This window comes from Amblyomma americanum, chromosome 5 (genome assembly GCF_052857255.1).
Source record: "Amblyomma americanum isolate KBUSLIRL-KWMA chromosome 5, ASM5285725v1, whole genome shotgun sequence".
NCBI classification, from domain to species: domain Eukaryota; kingdom Metazoa; phylum Arthropoda; class Arachnida; order Ixodida; family Ixodidae; genus Amblyomma; species Amblyomma americanum.
The window spans coordinates 204754551-204775429 of NC_135501.1; the positions used below are offsets into that span (position 1 = coordinate 204754551).

Here is a 20879-nt window from a genome sequence, read left to right on the forward strand (position 1 = left end):
GTTATGGGTTCAATGACCGAATGACTATATGGAGAAAGAGATGGAAGATAGGCAGCGGCATTGGCAGCGCAACAGCTCAGCGTCAAGCCCACTTTTGAGGCGAGGTTTTTGCGGTGTGTCGTTAACTGATGAAATAATTTCGCGTTGGTGGTTTTGTATATCCCGTTGTGCCTTTGCAAAACCAGCGGTGTAGGGCCCGAACAAGACGAAGCCTTCATTATGTCGTCCGTCGTGGAAATCCTCGAAGAAATGGGGTTCAGCGCCGAAAGAGCGTAAGTACACAGTCGGCACGTATGTTTTTGTTAGTCATCAGCGCTCATTTAGATTGTTTTATGACCTTTCTTGCGCACTTACTCCTGTTTCCTTACTTCTCGCTCTCTCTTTTTGTTTTTCTAGCAAAAAGGCGATTGAGGTGTGTGGAGACGAGAGCGTTGAAGCCGCTATGGAATGGTTTGTTTCATTTTCGTACACAAACCCGGTATATTACGGTCTAGTCTTTGTAGAGCGGTTAAGGTGTCATTTTTTACCGCTATCTTCTGCATTTTTCTTGTTTCTTCGTCTGGATGCAGGCTCCTAGCGCACGCTGACGAACCAATGGATATCTCGGAACCTGTTCCAAAAGCCTCCACCACACCTCCCCCTGCAGCGAGTGGTGCCTCAGGTAAAAATTGGAGGACGCTAAGAGTGGAACGCGACAGTGTGTTGCAGCACTGCGAGGGAGTCCACGGAACGCCATCGCCCATTCGGCGCGACGCCTTGCCCGTTAGTAGAGATGGGCAAGACGGCCCACTTCAGTGAGCGGCTCGGAACGTCTCCGCTCACTGAAATGAACCGGCTCATTTGAACGGCTCAACGGCTCATTTAAATCTGTAAGGGTGATCGGGTCGCTCAGGAGCGAGTGAGCCGTGGTTCTTTCCTTTCCGCTCCCTCTCTCCCCAAGTGCAACGCAGCGACCTTTTTTTTTTCTTTTCCTTCTGCATGCTCCCGGCTCACATGTCTGGACCCACTCCTTCAAGCACGTCTCTAGCTCTTTTTTTTTCCTCTCCCTTGCTACCACCTCATCCGTCTGGCCTGGCTCCCTCGCTCGCTCCTAACGCCCTCTCCCCCGCGACGCGCACTCCCCCCTTCCCCCTTCCCCCCAACAGAGCAGCGACCATACCCTCCTGTCTTTTGAACCGCTCTTTCGGAAGAACGAGTGTTTCTGTAAAAGAGAGCGGCAGTTCTTTTGGAGAGCCGGTTCTCTCGTTCAGTGAGCCATGCCGACCCGTTCAGTGAGCCGTGCCCAACCGTTCAGTCAGAGCCGGGTCTTTTGGCAAAGTGCCTACTGCTGGGCGAGTTGGCTGAGAGCCGCTTCTTTTGGAGAGCCGGTTCTCTCGTTCAGTGAGCCGTGCCAACCCGTTCAGTGAGAGCCGTTCTTTTGGAGAGCCGGTTCTCTCGTTCAGTGAGCCGTGCCCAACTGTTCAGTCAGAGCCAGGTCTTCTGGCAAAGTGCGTACTGCTGGGCGAGTTGGCTGAGAGCCGGTTCTTTTGGAGAGCCGGTTCTCTCATTCAGTGAGCTGTGTCGAACCGTTCAGTCAGAGCCGGGTCTTCTGGCAAAGTGCGACTGCTGGGCGAGTTGGCTGAGAGCCGGTTCTTTTGGAGAGTCGGTTCTCTCGTTCAGTGAGCCGTGCCGACCCGTTCAGTGAGAGCCGTTCTTTTGGAGAGCCGGTTCTCTCGTTCAGTGAGCCGTGCCGACCCGTTCAGTGAGAGCCGTTCTTTTGGAGAGCCGGTTCTCTCGTTCAGTGAGCCGTGCCCAACTGTTCAGTCAGAGCCGGGTCTTCTGGCAAAGTGCGACTGCTGGGCGAGTTGGCTGAGAGCCGGTTCTCTCATTCAGTGAGCCGTGTCTACCCGTTCAGTGGGAGCTGTTCTTTTGGAGAGCCGGTTCTCTCATTCAGTGAGCCGTGCCGACCCGCTCAGTGAGAGCCGTTCTTTTGGAGAGCCGGTTCTCTCTCGTTCAGTGAGCCATGCCAAACCTTTCAGCCAGAGCCTAATAGATGGCGCGCAAATCGCACCCGGCAGAAGAACTGGCTCCGACAAAACGGTTCAGCACGGCTCACTACGGCTCACTGAATGGGCTCTCCAAAAGAACCGCCACTCACTTTTACTGAGCCACGGCTCACTCGCTCTTTTAAAAGAGCGGCTCAAAAGATCCGGCTCGCTCCTGAGCGACCCATCTCTACCCGTTAGACAAATCGCTCTGCTACGTACGGTGAAACGGGCGCGCGGAGCGGAAAACCACGTAGAAGCGCTGCCAGGCGCCTTGCCGAAACGCGCGAGACTCAAGTTGCAGTCGTAGTTCGTCGGCCCATCGTTCTTAACAAACCCGATGCCACGAATGCCAGCATAGCTTCCGCGCCGAACGAACGGGCAGCAAGCCGCAAGATTCGTGGTGAACGCGCTTTGGATGTGCGCTGCGTTGTTCGCCGCTCACCGCGCGATTCCTGCGTGCCCGCACGGCCCCACTGCGCCCGAACGAGACGAGCGGGACGCGCTGCAGTCGCACGCCATTTGTTGGGGCAGTGGCGTACATTGCGAGGAGGAGGAAGAGGAGGGATTTTTCGCTCACAGGGAGGAGGAGGGATTTTGTTGCGGGAGCTACACTAGGCTACCAGTTGGGCATTTCGCGGTACAAGCGAGACCAGATGCCAGTTGTGTGCATGTGCCATTACCATGGCAACCAGGGAGGATGGGTGCGCTGCGCCTTTCCTCAAAATGCAACTTTCAGTTTTCTCTTTCTTCTTTCCCTCCCTCCTTTATCCCTTCCTTTACGGTGCGGTTCGGGTGTCCACTGAGATATGTGAGACCGTTACTGTGCTTTGAGTGCTCCTGGTGTCATCTGGCATGATGTCACACCGTGCGACTCGCCGCCGCCGCAGTTTGGTATGATGTCACACCGCGTTCATCACCCGAACCGCGCGTCGTTGCATGCGCAGCATTGCGTATAAGAGGCGGAGATGTAATCAGCGGCTGTATCGCAACACTTGATATGGATGCACAGAAGGAGAGTCCAGCCGCTGCTAAACGGCGGTATAGACAAGAGAACATTAACTCTTCCGATCCTGAAATTGTCGCCTGGCAGTTGGCTACTCAAAAAAGACAGAATGAGCGTCAGAAAACGAAGAGCAGCGGAGACGCCCGAACAGAGAGAGGAATGCCTTGCCAAACGGAGACACCAGACTGCCGAGCGTAAAGACGCCGCATAGCCGCCTAGATGGAGCCTATGGAAGGCGTCAGTCAACGGGAACCAACGGTAGAGGATGTAAAGGCCCGTCGTGTGACTGATCACACCATTCGAGTTTCCGAAAGTGCATCTGCGACCCGGACATTTCAAGCGGACATGTCTCTCATTGCTAAACATACGGTGCCAACAACAAGCTCAGCCAGGGAACGTACCTCCCGCTACGTATATCCTGGCATAGTGGAGCTAAGCCACTGCCAATTTTTTTTTTTCTCTTTCACGGCCGACGCCGACGACACCGGCTTTTTTTTTTCTGCGACACGAGGTCCTTAACGCTGTTGCGTTAAAATTCTGATCACCCGTGCCGTTGGCACCTAGGAAAGCGCGAATGAAAAGTCTACAACAGCACTTGCTGTACTGTTGACAAACGTGATGTGCACATTCATTTCGCTGGCACGTGCGCTTGTGCTGTGGCACACTGCACGTGCTTTAGGCTGCTCATCGAGGAGGAGCTGGTGAACGCTGTGATTTGTTGCATGCTTTTGGCGATCGCCCTGTTCACCAGAGTGGTCTGTGGCAGTGCCGGCGGAGCGTGTGGTAGGCGTGGCGCATTTAATCTTTGTTTGACTTGAAGGGAACATCGTAATCACGTCAGTGAGCTAGTGTGGTTGCTTATGGTGGAAGAAGCTGCTTGTCTGTTTGTGTGAGTATGGGAAAGAGCTTGCGTGACGTGTAAGAGCACAGTGAAAGTTGCTGAAGCGGCATCCATGTTTCTTGTTTGGCATTCAGGAGGCTTGTATTGTTCGATTCTGTTGCAAATGCAAATTGAGAACTGTCATTTGAGGTCTCACGAAGTCGTCTTTTTTTTTTACTGAGTGCTTTACGTTATCCTGCCAGCCATGTTAAAGAACCCCAGGTGGTCTAACTTAACCCGGAACCCTCCAGTACACCATCCCTCATAGCCCATGTGTTGCTTCGAGATATTAAACCCCAAAATTTTTCAGTTTATTTCGTTCTTTTCTATTTACTCTGCAGATCTTGTTATTTGCAAATACTGTAACTCCTCTCGTGCTGCTACAGGGCGGGGAGGGCACTATTGGGCTCAACGTGAGTTGCAATGCGCAACTTAGTGGCCTCGGGGTTTCCTGGACGCACGATGGGGCTGACACAAGGAGCACACTCTAGAATGAAAGGGAAAGGGTTCTGCTATTCCAATCAGCCCCCCCCCCCCCCCCCCCCCTCCCCCTTGGTCTCATCTGCTCTTGCCACTACCAAAACATTATTGATTGCCCAGTGCTGACATGACTACCTCTGCGTTGTCATGCTTTCTGGCTTATACAACGCTAGGCACTTCTAGCATTTTACCATGTTTTGCCTATTTTCTTATCACTTGGTTTCATGGCTGAAAAATATTGACTATGCTTATGCTATGTTGCAAAACGCAGCGAGAGCAAGCTTAAACATTGTCTTCTGAAAGACGTTGCAAAAGCTTTTGGTGGTGCCTTATGACCATGCATCCCATGCAGTGACAACGAAGGCTCAGAAAAGTGCACAGTGGTGGAGTAGCATGAGCTGTTGCTAAATTAATTGCAGTAGTTCTTCCTGCTGAGCAATACAAGAGTAAGTATGTTACTGATGAAGTCGAGTGCTCATCTATGTTACTACAAATTGCTCTCTGTTAGTTAGATAAGCCCAAATCCAGTTGATAATTTGTACATCGCTTCCAAACTCACATAAATCGTTTTAAAAGTTTTCATGGCACACCTCGTCAAATGACATGGACAAATCTATTGCAATGACATCAATTTCCTCTCTTGAGTTTATGACTCTTAACGAAGGCATGAGTAACTTCAAAAAGTTATGGAGTCAGCAACACAATAAAGCCTAAAACGAGGTAATCTGTAGATGAAAGTTGCCAATTTCTCTGTTTGCTTTGATGTGCAAACTTCCGTAAAATGCAGCAGTATTCTAAGAAGGTACTTAGTTGTTGACTCACAAAAATCTAAGCACGAAAATATCATTCCTAGCGAGTAGCCAGTAGCATGTTCCTGGTTTCAATACTTTTTGCATAAAAACTTTGCTAATTACAGACCTCTAGTCTGAAGCACGAGATGGGCTACCCAGGGGAGTTTTAAGCGGTATTTATTGTTTTGCTACGCAGTAGACGACTTTAGTGTACTAAAATGTCGGGCACACTAGCCTTCAGAGCGTCACTGTGAGATGCTAATGAAGTGAGCAATTTGTTCTCAATATGCTCCCCAGGAAAAAAGGCGGGAGATGTGATATCAGAAGAGTTAGAAGGTCATGACATTGCCCTATTGCCACCAATCTATGAATGTGGTAACTTTGTATTCCCAAGCCTATGAACCGTGGCACCTCGGCATGGAGGTGGGCTATCTTGTTGGTGCTTAACGCTCTGTGATCGAACAATTTGCAAAACGGGCTAGAAAGCATGACATTTTCATAATGGTGGTGATAAGGTTCAACTTCTTGTGCAACTTCAGAACACATGGCATACATACATGGACACCATAACACAAGTTACAAACACACAAACACTGAAGTGCAACTGACAAATGTCAGTTTACTATATCAAAAATGGTGAATGACGAAATGAAAACGTTCAGGTTTCTGGTCAAGTCAGCTTTACGATGAGATATGAAAGAAGAGGATAAATGGGAAAAAAGAGATTAAGAACGGGGGCTGCACTGGAGGCTGTGTAGTGTTCGGGATTTATTATGATCCTGCGTCCATGAATACCGTGTGTGCGGCAATGACTTCGAGCATCAAATGTTACACAAATTAGCCTACATACAACTTTTTCAAACGATGAAAATTAGTTGGTTGCACCCTTTCTAATGGGTGCTCATTCATAAATGCCCTGATAGGAAAACAGAGAAATGAAAAAGAAAGAACCATATACACAATAGCACGGTGCACGTGGGAGATTAGCAGATGGCACCAGCTCTGAGCTGTGAAGTCGGCTATTTCTTCTGGTTTTGAGCAGTTCCTGTGACTGCCACAGGTGGCGAGACAATTTTCTAACCTTTGAGTTTTGGACTAGTCGAGTGCCAATTCTTGGCATTGGCAATGTTACTTGTTGAGAAGAGCTCTGGCTGGACCAGTACCCAGGCTGAAATTGTACAAATGTGAGCATGCTTGTCTAGACCACTCGAGCAGTGTGCTGCAGAGCAAATGAAGCAAAATCTTAATGCAGCTCCTTTGCTAGGGGCAGAGTACTAGTTGCTGCATGGTTTCCACGTCTGTTCGGCTGCGCTCACGTGCAAGTATTGTCTTTGAAACTCGGTACCTGCTTTAAAATTTCACTTTCCCTGCTCTGTACAGCATCTCTCGAGTGCTCTAGCTAATTCTGCTCACACTGTACTCTATATAGAACATGAACGTGCAGCACTGTGAGATTAACATTTGCCCAAGTTTTAGATTGAACGAAGGAGGAAAGTTTCAAGAGGCTTGTCATGCATGAAAATGTTGTGGAATGTTTGCCTTAGGACTCGTGTCCTCAGCTGTTAATGCAGCATTTCCAACAATTCAACTAATTAATGGTTAATGAGTTGGCCAAAGTTATGTAACTCCTGTGTTTTTATTGGTCAGCTTTTTATGCTCGCCCATATAATTCTTTGCGTTGATTCACCTCAGAGGCTGCAGGCAACACTGGGGACAGCAAGGACGAAATGCAGAAAAGTAGTACAGAATCCAAAGAACACATCTCTGATGCAGCCGCCAAGAGTCTCAAGTGTGACGAGTGAGTGAAAGTTGATAGCATGCGGATGCATGCTTACCTTTACATACAGCTACGATCTGTCTCGTAATGGATAGATTATGACTACACGTCTACTTATCTCTGCTAAGTTAGACATGGATTTGGGAGTATTGTAACCATTGGCAAGAATTTCTCTGCTTGAGACTGCCATTGTATCGGAGCATTGTGATGCCACATTTCCATTTTTTTTTCTTCTGTTTTGACTGAATTCGGTTTTTTTGGTGACAACTGCGTGAGTGCCGTGTAGAATACCAGAGCTTGTTGCTGAATGCAAACAATAGTTGTGGGAAGCAAAGTAGGCGAGTGATGGTGCCATACTTGACAGGATTGTGTACACTCATAGCCCTTGTTGTGTTTTGGGACAGTCTCTCTTGTCTCCTTTGTTACACACGTGCCACCTCCTCATTTAGTCAGTTAACTGAAGCCTGTCCCATTATATGAAGTTTCTTCAGAATGCTGACTAGGATGGTTTGGAATTGCACAGCGTAGTCAAATTACCATAGTGGGGATATGTAGGTATTAGGAGTTGGTTTAATGACTGTGCAGTGTGGATTTGGGAATTTTTTTTTAAACATCTGGTATGCTGTTAGAACATTTGTTCCCCTCTATTACGTGGTTTGCACATATAATCTGTGCATGCATCTAGGAGAAAAAGGTGATAATTGAGTATTGCGAGAGCATGCCTACCATTGCAAGGTGGCTGTTCTTAGCTGCATTTCTATTGTAAAGTTAAAACTACATTTTTATTGTCGGCATGTTGCTTTTGAAGCACACATTTTGGACACTGCTGTCACAATTCAAAATAGTTATGGACTCGGGAGAAGCAGCCATGGACATTGCCCACTGTGTAGCACTGTGGCTGGCTTATTACGTGTACAGTGTATGAAACCATTGTTGCCAACATTGTCATTGTGAAACAGCCCTGTGTGGTTTGGTGGCCCAAATTGTTTGGCTGTTGTAATTAATGGAAGTAACCTCCTCAAGAAATGTGTGTGGTTTTATACAAAGTTGGGCAACATTGTTTACCTGGAATGCTGCTTGTTAATTAGTGTTCTGGTTCAAGAGTTAGCGATAGATAGTGTGGTGGTGTGGTCGTTGCTTTCATTAAAATTTGCCTAAATGCAGTTTCTTTTGGTTTAGCTGTGTTTCCAAGTGAAGCTGTCTTGTAGTTTGTTTGGCTGTGCTCTTGCATGCAATCCATGATGTGTGCTCTACTATTCCCAAGGTGTGGGAAGCTCTTCAGAACTGCACCCGAAGTGGAGTTCCACGCTGTCAAGTCTGGCCACCAAAGCTTCTCTGAGTCTGTGGAGGAAATCAAGCCCTTGACTGAAGAAGAGAAGCAAGAGAAAGCAAAGAAGTGGGTTTGCGTCTGTCCTTGGCTTGTTTTTGTTTACGCAAAAAAAAGGAGCCTGAACTGATAATGGTAGGTTTAGTTATTGGCTAGAAACCATGAAAAAGAGAAATTTCATCTACCACCTCTCTTGGTATCGACATCAAGGAGCGATTATACAACTGCAGTGAAGGAACAGAGGGAAGAGAGACTTCTTTGTAGTGGTGCTTGTGTGAGATGCAGCCACTTGTGATTTTGGCACGAGTGTTGTTAGGAAGCAGTAAGGATTCTTGTGGTCTGTAACTGAAGGGTGCTAAATGTGCTTGTCTTTGGATACAGTAGAATCCCGGTACGATTCTCATTTGGTCACAAAAAAATATTCATATTGTCCAGCACAAACGAAAGGCAAATGCATTCACGAAGATCTGTTCTCGGCTGATGGCATTTATTTACCGCCACTGCTCGCTGCTGCATGCGGTGCATACTGCGTGACTGTGGCGATCACAGTGTTGTCGATGTTCAAGTGCGTGCACCACGATTCGGTACTTGTGGTGTATAGCGCACATCGGTGGGCTCACAATGTCGGTGATGCATGGGCCATGTGCCACCGCTCAGTACTTGCAGTATGCACTACAGCGTGACTGCAGGTTGTTGTTTGCGATGTAAGGGCAGTGCTCAGTGCCTGCAGGTCCGGTCGCATCTCCAACATTTGTATCTTCACTAGTGATGCTTAAGGGCATTTGAATCATCCAAAATTCTGCCCATTGCACACAGTGCACTTTGGCCAGGGAATCTTGAAAATTCGTATCATGCCGAAGTTCGTATTAGCCATGATCACATCATTGAGATTCTGCTGTATTTCCTCAAACAATTGGTTGGGAATGTGATGCATATCATAGCACCATTATTTTACAGTGCAGAATAGATCTGATTAACCACAGCTTCTGGGACTTGGCATGGGCCAAAGCCTGATTTCAATTGCTCTGATTGCAGGGATTTGTAATAGGTATTTGGACATTTTGTTCATTTATCATCATTTTGAGGCACTTTTTTTTTGGTGGAGTGGATGAGTAAGAGCTTTTTTGCTTTTGGGCGCTTTTCCAAACATTGCGCATGCTTTGCCCATGCATGTCATTGTTTAGTGCAAGGAGTGATGAAACAATGCTCTTTTCCATCTTTTTATTGTGCTGCTTACTTTGAGCTTACTTTGAGCTCATTTTTGGTATAAGTGGCACATTTGTGGTCAGCTGTGGCAGACGCAGTTGGGTTGATTTGCATGCGCGTGAGAAATGGAAAGGGAAATGAAGGGTAATTTTGAGAGACAATGGGGTAGTATGGATTAGCAAACTACCAATTTTATTTAGTGATATCCTAGCAGAAATCAATGTAATGCAGAGAGTAAATGACAGATGATCCCTTGGGGAAACAGAACAGTTCTTAACGAAAAAGAAACATGGTTCGTGACGACCTCGACTCGGATCGGGAGGTGATAATGGGAACTACATTTTTCCTGCAGTGGATATAGCTGGGCTGATGATGATGATGAGTTTGTGGCTGTACTTAGTCTTGTTGTCCTGGGAAGAAATATTTCGGGGTATTATTGAAAGGCAAGGCCTCTGCAGATGTTGAAAGTGGGAGAACCTTAAGGAGTCCAATGACTTCTCATTTGAAAGCCACTGTTCAGACAGGGGTGCTGTTCTCATTATCAGTAGCGAGGCATTGTAAGCTCTTTTTAATTGTGGAAGGGAAGCTAGTGTTGATAAGGATAATTTCAGAGCAAAGCCGAACAAAGAGTATCTGGCAGACTGCCAAGTAACGAACCAGAACATGTTTAGGACTACAAAAAAAAAGCATTTGCGGGTGTGTTACATGTTGGGGTAATAAAGTGAAACCTGTTTATTTCGGGCTTCAAGGGGGTGGAAAAAACGTCGCAATCATTCTAATGTCAGATTAACAAATGCCTCTACCCCCCCCCCCCCCCCTTCAAAAAAAAAAACTGCCAAAAATCGTTTTTGTGTAGTGGTAAGAGCCTCGCGGCATCTTTCATTGTGTGATGGGGTAGCACTGGAGCTTCTTTGCAAGTGGCGTCACATGTGAGGAGCTTCACCGCTTAAATGCATGTGATGAGTGGAGTTGTGGCACTCTAGAATAGCAGAAATGCCATGCAGACTGAAGTGTGCATTGGCACTGAAGTGGCAACGTGCCTATGAAAAGCAAACTATAACAGAAAAGATTGGCTGGCTGGCTGATGTGCATGTCTGATTGCCGCCGTCACCACGGGCTCTCTTGTGACTTATTGACAGGGCAATAAGCATGACATTAGCACGGCCACATGGTGATGTCTGAGGGGCATGGAAAACAATGTAATATGCACTTCAGGCTGGGGACGAATACGTGGGTGAGTGGTTAAGGCACTCGTCAGTAGCGGAGTACTCAGGTTTGACCAGTCGCATGGTGTTGGATGTCAGTGCACTTTAAAAATCCCCAAGTGGTCGAAATTATTCCAGAGCCCTCTACTATGGCACTGCTTTCTTACTTTCTTCTTTCACTCCATCCTTTACCCCTTCCCTTACAGCATTTGAGATAAGTGACAGTTACTGCTCCATTTCCTTTTGTCAAAAAAAAACAAACAGTTTTGTTTTCTTTTTGGTTTTTGAGGGAAGGAAATGGCACAGTAATTATCTCACATAGGTGGACACCCGAACTGCACCATAAGGGAAGGGAGGAAGGTGACATTGGAAGAAGAAAAAGGGAAAGAGGTGCTGTAGTGGAGGGCTCCAGAATAATTTTGACCAGCTGGGGATCTTTAACATGCACTGACAACGCACAGCACAGGCGCCTTTGCGTTTTGCCTCCATAGAAACGCGGCCTCTGTGGCAGGGTTTCGAACCAGCAAACTCCAACTCAGTAGTGTTTAGTGGCATTCCGGCGACAGTATGAATTCTATACTAACGAGGGTCGAACTAAGGTGGTGGTTTTACTGTACTGGCTTTATTGTGCGTGGCTGCTGATTGTGATTTAATCTGCCGACTTTCCTTTGCTGTGCAGGCTTGAAGAGAAGATCCGCCAGCGGCGGCTAGAGCGCGAAGAGAAGGAGAAGAAGGAAGCCATTGAGCGTGAGAAGGAGCGCCGGAAATTTGGTCAGGAGATTGCTACCAGCCGGCAGAAGTGAGCTTCGCTGCTGTTGTGGATTTCTCCTTTTTCCCTAAATTCAGTGTATCCCGACTCACTTGTTCTGAGTTGTGCTGCCTGCCTAGAGGAGGCTATGATTGGGTGTCTTTGTTGGTCACGTAGCTGGTCGGTGAGAGAGCTTCACAACTTGTATGTTGACTTTATTGGTGTCTAGTAGTGAAGATTTCGAATAGAATGTAAATGTCTGAGAAAGAAAAAGTGCCCTTGGTTTGCTTGCTAATTACAAGCAAATCTTGGGTCCGATAGTCTTTGTGAAAATGGTCCCTGAGCTACATTGTAGGAGGTGCTCGTGTGGAAAAAGCGGAGTTTCCAGCTGTTTTTGCCATTGTTGCAGAGCTAGCCGAGTACAAGTCAGAAACACGAGTCTTGCCTAAAGCTTCGAGATGTGACCACTGTGTTGCTAACCCGCACAACCTGATAACGCAGTATTCACTGGGACATTGTAAGTGAGAGTGTCACAGCACTGTCTATAAAGGGTGTTGCATTAGGTCTTATAGGGAATGGATCCCAAGGGTAGCGGTGACTATGCAAGACATCGGTCCTTTGAGACTGACATTGGGAGGTGGTCACAGAGGCAAAACTGGGCTGAGAATCAGGAACCCTGACAACAATTTATTCTCATGGTAGAAGTCAAAAAGGGGGCTCTCTGTGCAAGACAGAACTAGCGCTTTTAGACGCTCTTAGGATGCCTAGGGAAGTCATTTCCCTAGGGGGCAAAATTTCGGCAATCAAAAGATCATGCAACACTGCTCACTGTCTTTTTTTGCTTCTGTCTTGTCAGGATGGAGGAGCAAGAGATGCTGAAGCTGGCAGAGGAGAAGAAGCGAGAGAAGATGGAAGCCATGCTTGCAAAGTGAGCTCCAGCTCTTTCACAGCCTTGTCCGTGGAAGTGGTTACTGTCTGATGTTTGTCTGGCCAAGCGCAGTCTAGTCTGTGTTCCCCCATATGACCGAGGAGACAGTAAGAAGCAGGCATTCTAACACAACCACATTTTATTACAGAAGCGGTAAAGGATGTTATGGTCATTTAGACAGAGATTTTCGTGATAACTGAAGTCTTGACGCATGTTTGTAAGAAGCCTCTAAATGATGGGAAAAGAGACACTACTATTACTTCAGCATGAACAATACTGCTTTAGTCTGTTTCACTCCATTTGTCTCCTTTGTATTGTGTTCTGTTTTGTTGGGGACTTCTTTTTGTAGTGGTAAGTCCCATGACCCCAATGCCAGATCATTTTAGGGTGTCTGTTTCTATTTCTAACATTTCGATCGACTTGCTGTTTTCTTCATGTGGCAGAATATGTTCTAGCTTATAAATGACAGTGTTGGTACCGTTCTATAAAACAGCTTCAGTCTTGTAGGTATTTTAGATTATACAATTACAGTTCATATGCAGCAGAACCTCGTTGTTACGTTCCTGGGTGTTGCGTTTTCCCGGCTGCTACGTTTTCTTGAGCCAGCCCCATCCAAGCTCCCATAGAAAGCCATGCAATGCAAACTCTGCTGTTTTGTCGCCAATTGTGGCATCTTTTCTTCATGCAATGTCGTGAATGTCGCCTCACAATCGTTTACCCTGTGCCAGCATTTTTTACAGCCTGCATTTAGCAGGTGCTTAACAGCGGCTGGGCCAAAGCGGAACTTGACGCCATTGGCTTCAGGCATGCACCCACGTACGCCAAGTGTGAGGGTAGTGTTAATTTTTTGTTGCGGCTGTTGGTGGAGTTTCATTGCCACTGCGGCATGAGCGCAAACGACCGAAAATGCGGAAACGAAACTATGCCGCGGGAGACACTGTGCGGGCAGTGCTGTATGAAACGCAGTTGCGCAGGTTGGCCTGGAGGCATTTTAAAGCGAAAGCTTTACTACTCCAGCCAGTGAGCCATTTCGACTCGTTGTGCACTTCAGCCGTATGTGCAGGCCAATGAACGGCCTTGAGCAGCTGTTGTCTAGCAACGCCGCAGCTGCGCTCCAACAGATGGCGCCGCCGTTGCCGCTCGCTCCACCAGATGTGCTCCTCTGGGGTAGAGGGAGAGGAGGTGTCGCCTCGTGGGGTGTGTATATATATATATATATATATATATATATATATACGCTTTGCCTCGGTGTATTGTAGTTGTTATGGAGAGCGCGAAAGAGACGCAACAACGACAGAACGAAGCGAGGAAGAGACAGCGTGCTCAAGAGACACCAGAAGAGCGCACCGCATGACTCGAGAAGCGTCGTAACGAAGATGCGGCTAAAAGAAGTCGTGCCACGTCACGGAGTGACTCTTGAACTGCGGAAGAGACCGGTTTGAGTTCTCAAGAGCGTCGGAATGAGACGCTGCGTAGACGACGTGCCGAGGAAACGAAGCTTTCGCAGTTCAACTAGGGTTAACCAGAGCTAAACCACAGCCTATTTTTTTCTGTCATCTGGGTTTCCAATGTCGCCTGCAGCTTAAAAGTGCAATTTTTAAATTCCAATAAATGAGTATTCTGCAGGATTAAAGCGGCTGCCACAAAAGTAGTGCAGAAGCGTGCACGTGTGCCCATCACCCACTCCATGTGACCGCCCTGTGCATGCGAACCATCTCAAAAGTTACAAGGCCTTGCGAATTCCAGAGAAGCATGTTTCTCTTACTAGAAGTAGAACAGAAACAAGAAAATGGAGGCAACGTTGTAATTTTTTTTCTATTGTGCTTCTGGCTGCTGAGCTTCCCGACTAATGTTTGTTTTATTTTTTTTGCAGTCTCATGAAAAGCGTAACTGCGGGGTTCTACTCCTGATGACACCAGAGCCTAATGTTTTGTTTGTTTGTGAAAGTCTCAATTTAGCAAAATAATTCGTAGCTGCCTTTAGCTACATTGCATTGATGTTCAATCATTTCACCACTGAGAAATGATGCAGCAGTAGTACTTCAGAATGTATTATGAATTGACACTGAGACTACGCTGCCCAGTGATTGTTCATGGTAAAATTCAATTGATTGGCTGTTTGTGTCTGTATGGGTTGACTCTCCTTTGTTGGTGAAAGACGTATTTATTGCTGAGGCATGTAAAGTTGAAAATGGAGTATCTTTTTCAAAACACTTGTTTCGAGCTGATGGCATTGACAATGACATTAAGGGAGTTATGGACTCTTGTGATCACCATCTGGAAATAAATGGCAATGCTGTTTAGCCTTAGAGATCTGAGGATAAGAATCACTTCATCGCAGTTTGCTGGTGAAAACAGCCGTGGCATTGATACCTTTATTTCAATCTTTTGGTGTTTTTTAGCTTGTGTAAAATGTCTGTCATTTGTGAAAGCAGCTTCTGCCATAAGAACGCGCTGAGATATTGATACAGGCCAGCTTCATACAGGGTTCATCAATACAGGCTACTGGCTGTTCCATATGGCTGTCCCACTCATGCAATGACACTTCTATTACAGACACAAAGGCACAACTCTGTGTAACAATTAACAACTGTATGTTAATTTAAAACATCAAGCGACATTACGTCTTGAAGTTAAATGCTCATGTTTTGTGTGACCTTGTACGGTGTGCACGTGTTGCATGCACAGCATGCATAATTTGGGTGGAAAGTGTAAAAAACTGTTTTTAGCTTTTCAAGGAAAAAGTAGTTTGGTGTCGCCGTGATTTAGGCTATTATAAACATTCCTCTTTTCTGACATTATTACAAAGTCGAAAGGGCAAGCTGGCCTGTGAGAGCAGCTCTACAGTGAGTGACCTGTAAGTGCAGCCGGCTGCCTTTCAGTTCATCGTGTATTAGAAACTGGAACAGTATACCTGATTTCTTGATTCTTCAAATGCGCCATAAAGAAGCACATCTGGCAGTCTAGACCATTGTCCATCACTGTATATCGTGCGTAACGTTTTCTGCTTTTGATATACTCATGGCTCTTGTAACGACCTAGTGTATAAATAAATGCCTGAGCACAACCTTGGTTGAAACTTGTGTGGTGCTGGTACAAATGTTGCCCATCAGAAGTATAGCTGTCTCGTGGCGAGGTTTTCGTGGTGACGACTGTTGTACTTGCATTCTTTCTTCTTTCGTTCTTTTGTCTGTGTCAAACAGGAAGAAAGTCCTTGAGGACATTGAGAGGGACAAACAGGAAAGGAGGGAAAAGTTCAACATGGGGGCGGCAGCCACTGCGAGTGCGCCGAAGCCTGCTGCTGCTGGTGCTGCTGCTGCTGCGCCTGCACCTGTGGAGCCCAAGAAGGACTACGACCAGTGCAGGCTTCAGGTGAGTTGCCCCTTGCTCACCAGTCTTTTCGGGAAAGAAGTAAGGACGGAAATCTGGTGCATTTTTCACATTCTCGTTCCTACAGCACCGAAAGACAAAGGATAAGAAAGAGATCAGATACAAGACAAGGTAACTTCATTCCTCATCTTTTTAAGCTGTGGTTGTCTTGTGAAAATGCAAGGGGTGAAGAAAAAGACTGGACAAGATAAGACGACCACAGTACAAAAAGAGGAGGGACTTTGCACACTGTATGCTGCTCGACTAGTACTTTTTATATGTTGTCGAATAAGCCAGCAACAGTGAAAAGAGCTTGCATTGTGCTAGAATGTTACCTTAATAGGCACTTATTTCACAATTCACCGAGGAGAGTATGCAGGTCTCTTTGCGTTTTCATTCACCATTTTTCAGGTGCTTCTGAACACTATTCTGAAATGTGCAATTGATATGTCATAACCAGGAATAGAAGTTTTTGTTAATTCGAAATCATCAACACGGAAACCCAGCGTCGCTGAAAAAGCAATGGCATTACAAAATTCGTAATTGGTCAAAACGGTGTGTCATCATCAAAGGCGGGAAAATATGAAATATTGACTAGTAATAGTCAGTATTGGTACTTACGACTCCAAAATTTTTCACTTAGTGCACAGTGCATTCCACTCGGGGAAATTTACAAATTTTGATCAGTCATGTCTGTATAGAGACTACTGTATTTTTTCTAAAGCTTGGTAATGGCGGTACCTCAGCACAGAGCTTCAGTGACATGCTGTTTGTCTGCATTCATCTTCGTTGCCTCACTGCAACAGTTCCACCTTTCCAGTGCCAGTGGACTGTGTCTTTGCAGCGCTGCGAAAGGCATGCCTGTCAAATGTGTTTTGAAAACAACTGGAAAGTCCGTAAATGTACAGTTGTTAGGCTTGAGTGTGGAGGTTATTCGTGCTTTACAGATACGGCTGACTAACGGTCAGACGTTGACGCAAACGTTTGGAGCCAACGAGGAGCTGGCTGCGGTGCGGCTCTATGTGGAGCTTAACCGGACAGATGGCGACCAGCCCTTCACGCTCATGACAAACTTCCCGCGAAAGGTGTTTACGGAGGAAGACTACATGAAGCCACTCAACGCACTAGGTGAGACATTCTGGGGCTCTGCTCTGTCTGCTATTCTGATGTCAGTCGCATAGGTTTTTGCTTTTCAGCTGGACTAGTTGAAAGCAGGGGCTCCCAATCTTTCTAGACCTGGGGAACCCTCGAATGTATTCAAAAGGGCCTGAGGAATCCTGTTTAGCTTACCATATTTACTCGAATGTAACGCGAGTTTTTTCCCGGATTTTTTTCCCCTTAAAGTCTACCCTCGAGTTATAATCGAATACTGCACTTCGATTGGCCTAAAGCAGTGTCGCGGTGCAGCCATTTCGAAGCAGTCAGCTTGGTTTCGGTTTCCGCAGTTTTGCGATCTTATTCTGGCAACATGGGTGCCACGGAAGCCAAATCCTCATCCATCCAAAGTCAAAGCGTTGTTCTCTGTCTTTTTTTTTTGTGTGTGTTCGTTGCGACCTCGCGCTCAACGCGTCGTCGCGTCGTATTCTTGTGGCGTCGCTCGCGGTGTATTGATTCAGTGCACACAATTGCAACACGTTGTGCTCAGTATGATGCTCGTTTTAAGAGAAAAGCGGTCCTATTAACTGAAGAGGTCGGCAGCTCGAAGACTTGACCTCAATGAGTCAACCAACCGCGGATGGCGGCTGCAGCGGGAAAGGCTTTTTAAATGTGGCCCCGACTGCAAAGAATTTTGTGGGCCTCGCCATGGTCATCACGTGAGCTGGAGAAAAAAGTGGCGGACTTTATTATTGAGCAGCGCAACCGTCTCATGGGGGTCAGTGTCGAGCTGATCCGTTAGAAAGTTAGAAATGTTGCTTGAGAGATGGGAAGTTTAGAGCATCTCGTGGGTGGCCTCAAACGTTCATGAAGAGGAATGGATTTTCTTTGCGGCGAACGACATCGATACAGCAGAAGTTATGAGGAGACTTCGATAGCGAAAAGGAGGACTCAGTTTCTGAGAAGTCGGCCTCCAAAACCGAGAAAGATGAGTAACCATGTTGGCCACGATGTCTATTAACGGTACTTTTTTTTGTGTCCTTAAGCCTCGTGTTACATTCGTAGTTTTATTTTTTCCCGCTGGGCAGCATTTAAAGTCACCCCTCGCGTTATATTTGCAGTCGCGTTACATTCGAGTAAATACGGTAGGTTCTGTCCCTCCATGCCTTACATGCATGCAGATGGAAATGCTCCATGAAATGTGCTCAAATTCACTTAATAATGGCTGGCTGTAGGGTGAAGCAGTGTGCAACAAAAAATTGTGTGATTAGTCCCAAAACAAAGGGACTAAAGGAGTCGTAGGAGTTGATGCTTGTGCAGATCTAGGTGCTTAGGAAACCCAAAAAGACCTCCAAGGCCACTGAGAACCCCTGGTTAAAACAGACCAATGACCGACTGAAATGTGTTGCAAAAGTGAGGATGAGTAGAAAAGCGCCTGCTTTACTATAATATAATCAGGCATTGCTGTATTGATTAAACAAGAAATTCGAATTTTTAATCTTGACTGAAAATTTTTTAAAATAAGGTAAAGTGACTTTCCTTGGTGAAGGCTGCTTACAGTCCTGCACACACTTTCCTAAAGCACACGAAGGGCGTGCTGGTTAATAATGTGTTACCATCATTTATGAGTGACCTGGGACTCGCGTTCTTCAAATATACCTTAATTAAAAGTGAAGGTGGCTTTCACAGCTTAGTGCCGGGTCGTGCTTGGTATTCCTATGACATCAAGAATGGTGCTTCTCTGACACAATGCCCCACAGCAACTTGAGTGATCTCTCTGATGAAGCCCCGGTACGCGGTCCTGTACCTGCTGTGGTGACCGTGTCCACAAGCGAGATGGAGAACCACAAGAGTTTGGAACTGGCTTGACACTCATTCTAGCATCTGAACTTGCATTGCCACTAGAGAAAGCGCCCAGAATAAGTGCTCTGAAACATACTTGAAACTAAAAACATTTTCTGCCACTACAAGTAACATTATTCTTTTCAAAAGGCAACAGTATACCACTGTTGCCAAGCACACCATGCTTAACACGCATGCTTGCTTGAGTGGACAGCAAAGCAAACATGTCAGGGCATCAGTCAATAAAACTTCGTTCATTACTAGATTTTTGCTTTCAACAGAATTCAGATGATTACCGTATTTTCTGAACGGTAACACAAAATTTCTCCCTTACCCGCCGCTGTGGATCGATGGTTAAAGCCCTGGGCTACTGAGCCAGGTCGGCCACGTTTCCATGGAGGCTAAACGCAAAAGGCGCCCATGTGTTATCCTCAGGTGGTCGGAATTATTCCAGAGCACACGTCTTTCTTTGTTTTCTCACTCCCTCCTTTATCCCTTCCCTCCCCTTCCCTTATGGCACAGGGCGGTACAGGTGTTCGATGAAGTGTGCGGCAGTTACTGCACCATTTCCTTTGCTCAAATACCAATTTTCAGTTTTCAAATTGCTCCCTGAGGTCATCTGCTTCAGAACACACCTCGTGCTGTATTGAGAACTGTGGTATATATGAAGTGTGGAATATTTTTTTTCTTCTTAGGGTAGCTAAAGCTACCTTCGCCACTAATCTCTTGAGCCGAATGACCTTGGGCCAAACCTTGCTGTGTGCAAGGGCAGAGGGCAAAGGGCGGTGACTGTGAGTGTGTGGAAAAAAGGCAGTGCGAGCCGTTGAGAAACAGAGCTTAGTGAAGTAGGGAGAGTAAAGATGGCCGAATGGGTGCTGGTCTGGGCAGCTCTAAACGGCAAGCAACAGTGACCAGTGCTATTTGAGCAGGCATGTGCAAACACATTGGAAGCTTTGCTGCACTCACTTGTGTCATGCGCATCCGACTGTAGCATTGCCTCTCGTATAACATCGTTTTCGTTGCTTCCGTATTGCGGCATACCATTATGCTTTTTTCTTTTCAGTGGTTAGAAGGGGGGGGGGGCTTGGTTATGGTTGGCCTGAACTGTTATAATTGTAATAATAGTTCTTTTTTATTTTCCTGAGGTCCCAAGCTCCCTTCTCGTGCTGTGGTTGTGCAAACAAAGTAAATATGCCATTACATCATTGTTCTGTCATTCCTTCTGATGTCTTGTAACAGCAATAATTTGGAAAAGAAATACTAAGAGAACATGCCCGCTAACACAATTCCATGAAAAATGCACATATCCATGGTTTTGTGTGGAATCGCAGGTAAACTAGGGGCATCACAAAGCTTTTGAGGAGGCAGTGGCATAAGTTGTCAATGCACCTTATGGAGTCTACGATTCGAAGCGCCCTAGTCAAGTGTGTAGAAGACTGTACTGTCTGCTCTGTCGTGCAATGCGGGTGACCACAAATTTCAAGGAGCAACAGAGTGAAGGTAACTGATCCTCAATTCTTTTCCTTTTTATTTTTCTCCTTGCCCAGGCCTTGTTCCATCGGCGGTCGTGATCTTAACGAAGGCCAAGTGATCTAGCCGATATGCAATTAAAGCAGCCCCAAGGAAGGTCACCTTGGAAGCTGTCACATGCAGGTGGAGCGCACTGCAGAGATTTGTATTATATTAGAAACTGTGCTCTGGAATAAATGTCTGTTTCCACTGTGCTTTGGGAAGCATGGTGGGCATTTTTATTTTCTTTATCACGACTCTGTCATCTCTTTTTTGTTTTGTGTGTGAAGGCGAGCTACATTGAGCGTGTCCAAGTTAACTGCGCTTGTACTCAAAAGCTCCAACAGCATAGTGTGCGGCATAGCAGTTCATGGTGTAGCGAAATGAAGTGGCGTATATACAGTTTTTCGAGAGTTTCCAGGCCACAAGGTCTGTTTTTGAGTTTTGTAGCGGGGCATTTGTGACACTCCCGGTGGTCATACCTCCGGACGGTGAGGAAGAGTCTCATCCTCATCCCTGGGGACCTTGGTAGCTTAACATGCACTACAAGTGCAGAAAGGCAGACACTGCAGTTTGGAAACTTTGACTAGTCCTGTACATAGCGACCTATTTTTTGAGAGCAAGAGTCGTAGTTTCTACTCCTACAGTTTTCTGTCGCATGATGCTCACAAAAGCGTGTGACAGCTTTCAGCT

General features: G+C 46.4%; 1 protein-coding gene across 1 annotated transcript; it reads left to right on the forward strand.

Annotated features, from left to right (window-relative positions):
- Positions 1–85: 85 nt before the first annotated feature.
- Positions 86–20428, forward strand: LOC144133507 (UBX domain-containing protein 1-like). The gene is made up of 10 exons (XM_077666650.1): positions 86–272; positions 397–450; positions 570–661; positions 6874–6979; positions 8223–8354; positions 11376–11495; positions 12301–12372; positions 15575–15743; positions 16688–16868; positions 20225–20428. Exons 1-10 carry the CDS (start codon positions 220–222, stop codon positions 20266–20268), a joined length of 1023 nt encoding a protein of 340 aa, XP_077522776.1. The 5' UTR covers positions 86–219; the 3' UTR covers positions 20269–20428.
- The last annotated feature ends 451 nt before the right edge of the window (positions 20429–20879 follow it).